This window comes from Dendrobates tinctorius, unplaced genomic scaffold (assembly GCF_039654945.1).
Source record: "Dendrobates tinctorius isolate UK_male_01 unplaced genomic scaffold, ASM3965494v1 ptg000139l, whole genome shotgun sequence".
Taxonomy (NCBI): Eukaryota; Metazoa; Chordata; class Amphibia; order Anura; family Dendrobatidae; genus Dendrobates; species Dendrobates tinctorius.
The window spans coordinates 8,676,211-8,690,000 of NW_027361807.1; the positions used below are offsets into that span (position 1 = coordinate 8,676,211).

At 39.4% G+C, this 13,790-nt stretch overlaps 1 protein-coding gene across 2 annotated transcripts in view; it reads left to right on the top strand.

Annotated features, from left to right (window-relative positions):
- Positions 1–620: 620 nt before the first annotated feature.
- Positions 621–13,790, top strand: part of LOC141048970 (ranaspumin-like) — a 19,661-nt gene continuing 6,491 nt past the window's right edge. Inside the window, exons 1-7 of one of the 2 annotated variants that reach the window (XM_073545051.1) lie at positions 621–707; positions 3,326–3,364; positions 4,002–4,057; positions 5,103–5,165; positions 8,816–8,872; positions 8,983–9,033; positions 9,193–9,258. In XM_073545051.1, coding sequence (XP_073401152.1) covers positions 4,022–4,057; positions 5,103–5,165; positions 8,816–8,872; positions 8,983–9,033; positions 9,193–9,258 — 273 coding nt within the window. In that variant the 5' untranslated portion in view covers positions 621–707; positions 3,326–3,364; positions 4,002–4,021. Of the gene's footprint in view, positions 708–3,057; positions 3,162–3,325; positions 3,365–4,001; positions 4,058–5,102; positions 5,166–8,815; positions 8,873–8,982; positions 9,034–9,192; positions 9,259–13,790 lie in introns of those variants that run through there. The other variant, XM_073545050.1, reaches the window with a different exon arrangement.

Genomic DNA, 13,790 nt, shown 5'->3' on the forward strand with positions numbered 1-13,790 from the left:
CAATTTTTTCTGGGGTTCCCCTATAAAATAGTAAAGGCTAAGTAAACAACTGTGAGCTGATATTAATAGCCTGGGAACCTTTATGGCTATTGGCTCCTTCCTAGAATATTAACATCAGCCCTCAGCCATTGGCTTTCCCTCTGCTGGCTATGAAAATTACACGGGAGCTCACACAATTATTTTTAAAATGTTTTGAAAAATAAACAGATATTGCGTTTCATGCAGATTTTGTGTGTGTTTTAGGTGCCAGGATTCTCTTGCTGCACAGGGTAGATCCCAAACTTTGTCTGCTTCTGTGGTCTCCCATCCAGCTTCAGCCACTGTGGGTGCTGCTGAGCAAAGACATCAGTCCCAGCATCTTGCTCAGGCTCATACTGTTCACTTGGTTACTGCTGGAATTCCAGCCAAGTCTATGGTAACCAGCGATAGCCAGTGGCGAACGGACGCTCTGGAGTCTAAGTCCAGAAATCACCCTTCTGAGCATGCTCGTGATGTGGCGACATCTCATTGGTAGTCGGTCGTCAGCTGCTGTAGTGAAGTGGCAGCTCCAGATTGATCAACAAGCAAGGTCCTGTCCTACTGGTCTTGAGCGGTACATATAAAAGGATCTCAGGGGCGCACACCGGCTTGCTAGTATCATTCATGTCATGCGTGTGTGTGGGACATAACGGCAGTGTGAACTTGTCAGCATGCGCTCAGGGTCCGAGGTAAGCCATTAGAATTCTGGCATCTCTGGAAAGGAGTTTGTGTGAATTCAGGGCAGGCGTTTAGCCTTTAGAATTTTGGCACCTCTGAAGAGGAGTTTGTGTGTGTGCATACACTGTGATTGTGTTCACTGCTTGTCTCCTTGCCCTGTGTGAGGGCTGCATCCTCCTGTGAAGTTAACAGGGGATCATACTTAGCGCTATTCTTATAAACTTGGCATCTAGCTGCACCGTCCTGTCTAGGGAGTTCACCCCTCTGAGAAGTTATCAGAGTTGGGTAACTAGCTTCAGTTCACACAGGGTGATTGTTAACCCTGTGTTTTTTCGAGATCGCTCGCCGCACGCGTCCGCTATTACTCAGTAGCAGCAGTTTGTCATTTCTACACGGTGTACCCTGGGTTGCGATCACACTTTATTTAGTTATTTTATTTAGTGTGATCTGCCAAGCCCAACAGTGTGTCTTTTTTTAACTCTTTATGTCCTGCTTTATTAATGATGGTATCTGGCTGACACCTGTTCAGTACTAAACCTCAAGCTTGTTTGTGTGTGTGTGTGTATGTGTTTTTTTTAAATAATTTATCTTTATTTAGCCTACAAATCTGCATAAAAATGCATCAAATCCGCAGGGAATTTCAACTGCGTTTTCTGCCAAGACAGGCAGAAAACGTGCAGATTTCCACAAGCAAATCCGCAACGTGTGCACATAGCCTTAGCAAAGTTATTGACACCAGTTTGCTGTTAAGGGTATGCTCACACTGGGAACTCAGGACTCCAGCACTGCAAGGCTGCTAATGATTTTGCGCTGACTGGGTTGGAAACCTATCTGGTAGGCTACGTGCACACACTGCGGAATGGGGTGCAGATTTGGTCACGCGGATTTTGTAAAATCCGCAGGTAAATCTGCAGGTCAAAAGACCTGCGGTTTTACCTGCGGATTGCTCTGCGGTTTTTTATCTCCACAATGGAGGAGATGGCAAACCGCATCTGAATCCGCAGAAAGAATTGACATGTCAATTCTTTCTGCGGTTTCAAAACCGCAGGAAAACCGTGCGGAAAAATCCGCACCGTCTGCACAGCGGTTTTTTATTCCCTAGTAACTTTTATTTCTGTATGTTGCCTCCCCTGTGTTGCTTTAAGTGAAGAGGGTACACCACAGAAGAGGAGATCCCTGTGTTATGCAGCATTCATGTCTGGAGACTGAAATCTACTGCTTAATCAGATCACTGTAGAACCAACAGAAAGGGGAAGAGTTTTGGGAAGGAAGGTTATAAATTAAGCACCTGGTCAGTTCCCCAAAATAAAAATCCAGAGTGGCAAGGCATGGAGAGACTTGGCGCCAATCAGAGAGATGACCAGGACATGCGCAGAGAGGTACATCGAGGCAGAGACTCCAGAGCCTACCAGGAGAGTCAATCCAGTGGGCTGCTGCATGCCTGGGAGCCGAGTCCAGACACCGCCGGTCAAGGTCCTTGAACCAGATGACATGGGTCAAAGTTCAAAGCCGAGATCAATGAAAATCAAGGTCCATGAACCCGTCCACTCCAGTCAAGGCTCAGGGCCCATCTCTTGTTTGTCCAGGCTTGACAGATGTCCGTTGCAGGTCAAGCATCAAAAACCTGGTGAGGACTTCGAAATGCAAGTGAATGTCCATGGCAAATGATCTGACAAACAGTAACTTAGTGACAGAAGCCCAAATTACAATTGCCCTGCCCTCCAGAAGACAATTCATGTTTCTTTTGAGTACCTCCTCACATAAAAAAGCATAGCACATAATAATAAAACATTTAAAGCTTAAAAGAAAGAAATTGAGTTTTGTTTATATTCCCTCCTATTATCAATTAATTCTTTTTTTTAAAAAAAAGCTATATACCTTACCTCAAAATGATGCCACCGAGAAATACAACTCATCTGTTAAAAACAACACTTCACACGACTACATTGTGAAAAAAACATTATAGATCATGGAAGACAACAATAAACAAGTGAAAAAAATGCTTTGGCATAAATTGCAGTTAGGCTTTTAAGTAATAATCTCTTTGGAAGTAAACCTTCTATGATACTGCTGTACATATCAGGTGATTGTGATAAATAAATATTTGATTGGAATTACATTTATAAATGATGTAGGAAATTTTAATCTTTTGGCATCAAAACATGTTTGAAAAGAATACCACTGCGTCATATGTTCTTATGATAGGCAATTTGAGAGGCATCAAAATGGCAAATTTATGGCAAATGGGAATATTTCATAACCTTCGCTGATGTAAAGGTCATGTTTAATGTCAGTGGGTGGACACAAAGGTCTCATTCAAAGGTATAAATACAATAGGTCTTCAACGTTGTTCAAACCATTCCCAAGAAATCTTTGGATATTCTTGCTGAATAACCTACATTGACCATCTTCCATAATGAAGATTGCAATTGTCTTTGTTTTGGTAGCTCTGAGCTGCCTCCTTGGTAAGTTCTTTTTATGAATCCATTCTTAGTGGAAAATTAGCTAAGATATGACGCTGACATGAACTTATTTTTTATTTAAAAAAATGGCAAATAATATAGTTTATAGATTAATATTTTAAGTAAAAGTAGAACTAAACAAAATATGTTTAACATCTGTTGTATAGATTCGGGAAATGCATTGGTCCCGGCAGGTGGAAGGAAAGGTGAGTAATGACTACAATGAGTTATTCTTACTTAGGCATACGATTTGACATTTTGTTTCAGTTTTTATGCATTTTAAGCCTAAGGCAGGAGGGGCACTTAGTGGGAGGTGAACAATAGTTTAAAGCTCGATATAAAATCCGTTTTTCCTTTTTGTGTCGAATGATACAAAAAAATATAACTTTGTCATACATCGTAATTTATTATTTGTTTCCCTAGTCTCATTGTACTAATTACTGTATATCAATTGCTTAAAAAAGACCTCTGTGGATACGTAAGAGCTTTCTTGAAAAGGAAAAATACATTAAAACTAGACAATGTACATAAGAAACTTATGCTTGTTTGGAAGGCCCAGCTCTTTAATCTTTTAATACCTTTTCCAAAGTTCATCCTATCAGTGGTTGGGGAGTTTGGTGTTAAGTGTAAGCCTAGCTTTCCCTGCCTTTCCTATATTGTGGCTAGTAAACGTAGAGAAGGTGCATGTTTCATATATCAAAACAGAAAATATCTTTTTGTCCAGTAAACATAGAGATTCCTTTTTCCTTATCTAAGACTAAATACAGCAAGGTCATAAGATGGACACAGGAACAATTTACTTATATATATGTATTCTACTCTTATTTCTTTCATTTCATTTAGTAGTTGCATCAAAAGGGACCATGATACCAAAGAATTGTCTTGAGCGATTTATTAAGGTAAGTATTTAAATATGTAAAGGGGTTGTCTGGGCATGTGATATTGACATTGATGACCTATCTAATGAATTGGTCATTAGTATTAGATCAGTGGGGTTCTGCCACCTGTTACCTTCTCCAGTAGCTTCAGGATATAAATGTTATATTATGCTGAAAAATGTATCAATTTCAAAAGCCTAAAGGGGTAATCACATCATAGCTAGTAATATTGATATAATCCGTGAACGTTCAATACCAAATACCCCTTCCAATGAAGGGGCAGAAGCCGCTATGACTTTTTACCCTCACAGGTCCATACAGTTGGGGCCCATGACACCTCCTCACTTCTAATGGTGGAGAACTTATTTTAATAATACAATTATACTATTTTTTTCTACAATTAACCAGCTTCATGTCAAGTAGTTTGTACACTGCAATATGTTTAATGTGTACACAAGAATCAATGATTAAAAATATATAAAAGGTTGCTAAAATTGGAAAACCACAAGGTGGCGCCATGCACCCACAGGATAGCTATACGGAGGCTGTACCGATAATGTGTGATGTACACATCCCAAGTGCTACCGTGCCTTGAGTCAAAGAAGAGACTCTAAATGGGACAGAGAACATGAAATAACATAATACATTCAGTACAATAGAAACAATACCTCTCATGTGTCACATTTAGAGTCTCTTTTTTGAGTCAAGACACTGTTTTTAGCACTTGGGATGTTTACATCACACATTATTGGTGCAGCCTCCGTATAGCTATCCTGTGGGTGTATGGCGTCACTTTGCGGTTTCCCACTTTTTTGCCACATTTTTATATATAGTTTTTCAAATTAATAAAGTTTATGCATTATTAGTCATTGGTTCTTGTGTACACATATTTTATATGATGTAATTTTCACCATACTGAGCCCCCTACTATTCCATGATTTTCTTTATTATTTAATTTGGTGATTTTCTTTTTGGAGGGATGCCCCAACTATAAACACAACTTTCCTTTTATGCAATATGCTTGTAATGTTATTCTGTTGATAATAATTACTATTATTTTTAATAGTGGTCTCTACCCGGGTCCCTTGACAGGCTGCAAGAGTTACTTTGCCTGTTCATGTCTGGGAAGGTATGTGATTTATACATTATGAGGATTTATTATGTCATTACATGTGCTTTAAATAGCTAAAAAATGGGCAATTGGAACAGACATGCTAGAGAATAGACAAGTTGTCTAATAAATAACATTTTATTATATATTTATAAACTCTTTCTCAAACACCTTCTTCTTTGGGGAAATCCCATTAATTCGGGAACATTCACATGTTTTTATACTATGAAAAACCCAATGAAAGTCAATGGGTAGAACGTATCAAAGCTAAACATAGAAATGGTCCAGCAATACAGGGTTGATCCCAGAAGACTTAATGTTTATCTTTCTTATTTAAGTGGTAAACCAAAAAATCCAAAGTTTGTAAAAAAAACAATAAAATAGCAGTATTTTTTTGAGACTTGTAGTGTCTCTATTTTTCAGGATCTGGGGCTGGGTGAAGACTATCTTGGAGTAGATATGATGCTTCGACCGCCTGTTATTGCATTTTACTGTAGTCTTGTGGAGACCAAAAAATATAATTCTGGCATTTAGAATTTTTTTCTCATTGCGCCAATTACTGATTGGTTTATTTATTTTTTTTGTTTTGATAGATCAGGCGATTCTGAATACAGCAATACCAAATATGTGTATTTTTGATATTTTTAATTGTTTTATTTTGAATGGTGCAAAAGCGGGGGGATTTGAGCTTTTATATATATATTTTTTTTTTCTACCTTTTTTCTTGCCTCCATAGCCTTCTTAGGAGACTTAAAGCTGTGATCTTCTCTTTGCTTGTGCTACATCTATATTAACAAACCAAAAAAGAAAGGAGTCTATATACACCTATAAAATTCCATCATTATTTATTAATACTCACAAAACAATGTATAAAAATATCCATAGACAAAGATTAACAACCACATGTATGACAAATGCATTACAAAGAGACAAAGGTGCAACTATGTGCAGGGTCGCTAACAGCAAACATAATTAGCATATCTACAGCCAGTGCTATTATCTTCCACAGGCCCCATAGGATGCTAGATAGCATAAGTGAAGTAATTCTCCATTGAGCTGTAAACTTAAAACTAGTGCCCTGCTACCAGTCCTCAGGTCATAACCTCCATATCATTGCTCACCCATTTGCTGTCAGGAGCGCCACACACTGTGCCCCTACGCGTGTTTCGCGTGGTCTTCTTCCGGGGGCTGCTGCGGTGTCTACTGTCAAAAGGTCCTCATCTTATGGGCCACTAACAGGTGCCCGATCATGCGCTAATCAGCGGCGCATGTTTCCGGGTTCGTGAACCGGATGTGACGTCACACCCGGCGCCAGAGAGATCGCGCATGTCACAGGGTTGCCCTGGTAATGTGATTGACATGCGCGCATCATCCAGCGGCGCCGGTGGGACGCCTCCAGCCCAGCATCACCGCAGACATGAACACTAGCGGTAAAGATAGTGAATACACATATCACTGGGGGATAAATCACAGCATATTAATGGAGGCTTCACATAGGCTTATCATCCTGTTCTATTGAAGAATATATACCGCACACCTCATATTAGATAAAGATACCCAGCGGTACCAATATTTAGATATTATTATATTAATAACAAAAACAGTGCAATCATATAAAGTGATAGTGCCATAAATACTGTAAATATAAATAGGAGCAAATATATATACATTTATAAGGGATTAAGCATATATATGAATGCATATATTGCACACATATATATATCCAAAACATAGATACATGATATAAAAAAGTGCATTACATACTAAGTGCCAATAAGGCATCATTTATGAGTGACAATAACAACATCAATAACATAAAATATGACTAGAAGAAAATTAGTATTTCTCCAGCAGCGCAATATAGTGAGAACATTTTATATATTCTTCTTGAGACAAACAGCAATGCCTTTATGGATCCACAGAGTCTTACCCCCACCAATGAGATCGTGCAGCACTATATGATGAGGACACACAGTCTCCAAGTGAAAAACAAAAGCTAAAAACAAAGAACAAAGACAAAAGACACCAATTAACATAAAACTCATAAAAAAAGGGAGAAACTTAATTGTTCATTTAACCCCGCCAGTGAAAGGGTGTTTAAAGAGACAATCCATTTGCATTCCCTCTGAAGGAGGGAGGGCATAGTGTCCCCACCACGAATCCCTATCCTAATCCGATCAATTCCCCTAATCCTAAGGGTCGCAGGATTATATCTATGTTTAAGAAGAAAATGTCTTGGAATCGGTTTCAGAGCCTCCACGTCATCCTCCTCATGAGACTCCTCAATGTCTCTCACGTGTTCTCACGTACGCACTCGCAACTCACGAGATGTTAGTCCTACGTATATTAAATTGCAACCACATGTGGCATAATATATAACATGAGTTGTGGTGCATGTGATATATTGATGTTGTATTTAGTTAGGCCATCTGATGACGAAAATGACGTGGATCGCTCATGGTTTCTGCACGCCAGGCATCCACCGCAAGGGAAAAAACCTTTCCTTCTGTCCATAATCCCAAAAAGGGAGGACGGTCTACTGACATAATGGCTTTTCACCAACTTGATAGATCGGGCGTTTCTGAATGCAACAATACCAAATATGCGTATTTTTGATATTTTTAATTGTTTTATTTTGAAAGGTGCAAAAGCGGGGTGATTTGAGCTTATATATATATATATATATATATATTTTTTTATATATATATATATATATATATATATCCAACAATGTAGACCAGCTCACTCCTGTGAACCACCTGGAACCTCAGCTGACCTGGTTAACTCCGTTGTGCCCGGATCTGGATGTAGGAGTCCATCCATACAAATGTGAACAACGGCAAAGCAAAGTCCAGCAATGACGTGAGCAATCCAGGATGCTGTTAAAAAAATTTTTCTTTCTTTTTATTCATCAATCCATTAAAATGCAGAATTCTGGACCGTGAAGAAGGCGGGTTCTACCGCTGAAACACGTAGTCCTATCTGCACGACTTTCCTGCGTTATTGCTGTTTTGAACTGCTTGGACCATTGCATTTTAATGGATTTATGAATAAAAGAAAGAAAAAATTTTTTAACAGCATCCTGGATTGCTCACGTCATTGCTGAACTTTGCTTTGCCTTTGTTCATATATATATATATATAATATATATATATATATATATTTTCTACTTTTTTTCTTGCCTCCATAGCCTTCTTAGGAGACTTGAAGTTGTGATCTTCTCCTTGCTTGTGCTACATCTAGCAGAGCTTCAGCCCTGCTATGTGTAGCCAAAATGCTCATCTTCTATGAACGCCAGCCACTTGGCAGCACTGTTATTCTGCAGACCTCCGGTTGTCATGCCAACCCATGGGCACCCCACTATCATGTGACAGGGGCGCTAATGGGTGGGGTTAGAAATGCGCTTCTGACGTGACCATGTTAAATGCCACTGTCAGAGATTGACAGCGGCATTTAACATGTTAACAGTGGCAGGTGAATCACGATTACACCCGTGGCTGTTAGGGGCACATGACATGTAACATGTAATTTATGATAATATGGTTTTATATAATTTAGTAAAATCTATATTCTTATTTATTTATATAACTTTATCTGATGGTAATGATGATGAAAATGATCATGATTATGTTTTTAAAATATATACATTTTCACTTTTTTTTTTACAGAAAGCTCAAAATGAACAACTATACAAGAAATTCTTATGTGAACTGCACGCAGCTCTGGTGATGTTTAATACAATATTTAAAGCATATATTCTATAACATTAAAATTTTATTTTTCATAAGTTTCATGACATAAAATTATGTATCAACTCTTTATTATACTTTTCCAGATTGATGCAGGTTGTACCTTTGATGAAATCCTGAGCCTTCCACAATTCCTGGTATTTCACTTACATGCAATATCATAATTGTTAATATTGTATTTTATGATTATCATTTTTGTTTCAGTAGTAGCAGTAGAAAGTATAAGTAAATCTTGCTCTCACAACCACTTTCACAATATTCGTTTAATTGCTTTTTTGTTTGTTTCTCTTTTGTAGGAAAAAGTTGGTGATGAAATTGGAAAAGTAGCAGAACAGCTTGGATGTGAAATTTTGAAATTACTGGTAAGCTTTTATTAATATGATTTACTGATTAATATTTATATATAGAAGCAAGCATATGGTATAGTATACTTATCCAACTAAGAGAAGATTCTTTCATTATAATTATCTATATAGTATGACCACAGGTATAGCTAGGTGTTCATCTTGGGGGGGCAAAACATCTGAGCGGGCCCCTAACAGGAGGACATATCATTGGAGCAACCTGCGCGGCCGCTCATGGGCGCAACAGGTAAAAGGGCCCATTTCTACCTCCAGAAAAGGTGCAATTTTGCATTTTATGAGCTCATGGGCTGCAAAGGGATCATATATTGTTCTTGCACAGGGGCCCTTTCTGTCTGTGTCCACCTGTGGCCCCCTAACCAGGTAATCATGATTATAACTATGGTGGTATAGGGGAACCTCAGGAGATGACCGCCCTGTTATTGAAAATAAAAGTGCATACAAAGACCAGTACTGATATTACCGCCTTATGGTGACATATAGTGGTAGATACCAGTCCTGCAGGACATATAGAGATTACTGCACAGTTATAGATGGCGACTTACAGTGGATATTCATTCTGGTGGAGTCATTCACTTTCCCATCTTTTCCATCTGGCCTAGGCCGGCATGTCAACTTCTCCAGCTGTCATGCTCATGTCAGGAGTGGTACCAGCCAGTCCGAGGATTGTGGTGTGATCCTCACATGAGTTATATGGCCGTCTGTCTGTGCTCTTGTTATACCTTGTTATAATAATACTGAAATATTAATCTATTATTAAAGTATTAACAAGCTCACAAGTAAAATAAGCCCCCTACCTCCCCCCTGTCCTCCTCCCACACCCCAACAGCCCATCCTCTCACATGCACGCCTCAGTGCTCTGTCCCCCTGACCCCACAATATCCCCATCCTCTCACATTCACCCCCAGTGCCCTGTCCCCCTCACTCACAATACTCCCATCTTTACATTCACCTCCCGTGCCCTGTCCCCCTGCCTCACAATACCCCCATGCTCTCACATTTACTTTCTGTGCCCTGTCCACCTCACTCACAATACCCTCATCCTCTCACATTCATTACCAGTGCCCTGTTGCTTCTCCCCCACAATACTCCAATCCTCTCACATTAACCCCCCAGTGTCCTAGCCCCCACAATATCCAGATCCTCTGACATTCACCCACAGTGCCCTGTCCCCCTCACTCACAATACCCCCATACTCACATTCACCCCCCGTGTCCTATCCCCCTGCCTCACAATACTCTCATCCTCTCACATTCACCCCCGTGCCCTGTCACCCTGCCTCACAATCCCTCCATCCTCTCACATTCACCCCACAGTGACCATAACATGCCTATGCTGAATGAATTGTATAAATTCCATCCCCATTTACCATGAAGCTTTCAGGCAGTGACTGAGGCAGGACCAGGAAGTGTCCAGTGTATGCACACAGAGAACACTAGGACCCAGAGTGGCTGAGACAACCAGAGCCTGCAGAAACTGCAGCGGCTGCCGGCCAGGAAGGAGCTCCTCGGGTGATACAGCAGCACCATACACTGCACAGACAGGCTCTACAACCTGCCACTGTTCAGAGTCTGTCAGACGGGAGCCGGCATTGTACTGCTCTCTTTCTAACACATCAGATACTGGCCATGTCTCCCAATGGGCCCCTGCATGTGACTGGGCCCGAGGCAATGGCCTCCTCTGCCCCTCCAGTAGCTACGCTACTGAGTATGACAGGTTTCTTTTGAAGGTGGTATTTTACCTATTTGCTGCTAACATAATACACACAGTGCTTATGCCCTTCCTGAAATTAGGCGTACATGTATGCCACTTGTCAGTGGCTCATGTACGGAGAAAGCTAAATTACATATAAAATTTACATGTAAAATTTGGGACGTCTAGGTGTTAAATTAAGGGGTTAATTCGTTGGAGAAAAATGCGTGGGCTCCCACGTCAAAATCGCAACCAGAGAGGTAAGGCAGGTGAGTGAGGGCAGAATTTAATAGCCTTGAGAGAGACCATTGTTTTTGCCCTACCCCCCAGCTACAAAAATCTGCCCCCAGATGCCCCAGAAAAGGCGCATCTATAAGATTCGCCTTTTCTGGCACTTAAGCTCTCTATTCCCATTGCCCTGTAGCGGTGGCTAATGGGTTAATGTGTGTCTCAATGACATGTGTATATATATATATATATATATTCTATGTGTATATAGCTATTCTTTCGTTTCTTTATTAAACTTGTCAGTGTGATTTTACTGTATCGCACACTGAATTGCCGGCTTTTCTAAAGAACAGTGGGTGCGTATTTCTCGCAAGTCACACATCTTGTCTCTTGTCTGTGTGTAATGTGTTTTTTTTCGCACCCATAGACTTGCATTGGTGTACTACGAGCGTAGTACGCAGACAATCGCAGCATGCTGCGATTGGCACGGACCGTAAAACATACGCGAGAAATATACGGCTGATGGGAGCTACCCCATAGAGAATCATCAGTGTGATGCCGGCCTTACCGTTGATATCTAATGACTGAAACAGAAATCCCTCTATTATTCATCTGAGATGTGACCGCTTGATCCTTGTGGTTTGTCACTGGTCAAGGAAGATGGGGGCATATTGCCTACATGTCTGTCAATGTTGTGCTCCTATTTTTGGTCACTTTGCCTCACAAAAAATGGAATGAAAAGCAGTCAAAAGTATATCAAAATAATACCTGTAAAAATTAGTGGTTGCCCCTAAACAAACAAAAAAAAGGCCTCATACAGCTCCATTATCTGAAAAAGAAAAAAGTGTCATGGGCCTCAAAATAGGGCAACAAAATCACATTTCTATGAAGATTTTTTTATTTTTTTTAAAACCTAAAATGCTCTATGAATATTGAATGTAACATGTAGGTTGTGTTCACATGTGTTTTGCTGTTTTTTGTACATTTTGTCATCTTTTCATCCATAGAAAGCAAAGAAAAAGTAGAAAAATGTTGCAAAAAATGCAGGTATACATTTTTGCTGCTTTTTTGGTGAATAAAACAAACCTTATTAGACATGTGAGGAAGACGAATGACACATAACATCCTCAACAAAAAGTATGGCAAAAATGTACCAACAAACTGCAAAAATGTAGCAAAACCTACTTTTTGAAAGCAGCTGCTTTACTACCAAGAGATCAGATTTTTCATGCCAAAAAAACCTGCAAAAACACAAAGTGATAACACTGCCGTAATGTGTCATATCTGAGCAACAACAGAAGATTTGTGTTTTCTCTCCATTCCACCAAACAAAGAATATTTTCCCATTTTCCACTGCATTATATGGTAAATTAAATTGTGGCATTCTAAGCCTTAGAATACGGAGAGGAAAAACAAAAGCAAAAAACTTGAATGTGGCATGATAGGATAAAATCACCATTGATCCCTACATAGGTCACATGCATCATCACATCACAATTCTTGTCATGGCCTATGCTCAATATACTGCCATATGATGCTCTGTATACATGATGTTATGGACATAGGGCTCATACATATGGATGTATTTTAGCTATGATTTACATTGTGACATAGGACTGCAATTGAGATTTCATATTGATTACAAATTGATGTCATTGTAATTTTTTTTCCTGTATGGGTGAAAAATGAAAATGTTAAATAAATACTTCTAAGGAAAAGTATGTATGTACGTATACCACCTGACAAAGCCTACTTGGCAATACACTGTGATTTGTTGGTGCTGTAATAAGGGATCTGGCAGGGTCGGTGCACAAGTCCATATCCTCCCATATAAAAAAATCTTCTAGAGGAAAATATCTGCCCTGTAAAACTCAGCATCCAATCATGTCACCTTTTGTTGTTACATAGTATGCAAAGGACAGCACAGGTATAATGGAGCCCCATAGATTTCTAGGAGTACAATATTACAGCACCCTTTCACATAGAGGTAGTATCTGGGCTTAAAACACTGGCATGCATAAGTCGTTAGAAATGTATAAAATGATGTAAAATAGAACAGTCAGACAAATCTTACATGCGGTAACTAACAAACATTTTGTTATACACGTTACACCTTGGCTTACATATTTCCACTTGCTGCCAACCTCCCGAACTGTTATACTGGTAACTACAAAGCATCGATATTCTGCACACTGTCAGTAATTAGTAAATAATCCACTTTATTGAAAAGTGATATTAAAAACATGATCTCTTAATCGGATAGGGTTCAAAAAGGAATTTCGCAGAACACAACCACAAAAGCACTATTCTACCATAAGCCTATACCAAAACAGAGGAAATGAAAAAATGGATCAAGATATGAAGTTAATGGCTCCTCACATATAGCAGGAAAACTACTTATCCATCCTCCTACCGTATCTTGAATTCAATCCAGTTACCATACAAGTATAGTGTTAGAAAATATCACGGAAAACGTCTTACCCACAGTAATAGCGGAGGTTAGACCGCCGCGGTTTCTTTGCCTAATGTGCATTTCAGTCCTATATAATGTATTATATTGTATTCTATGTAATATTATATTAATCTTCATAAAGAAGCTGATTTAGAAACTA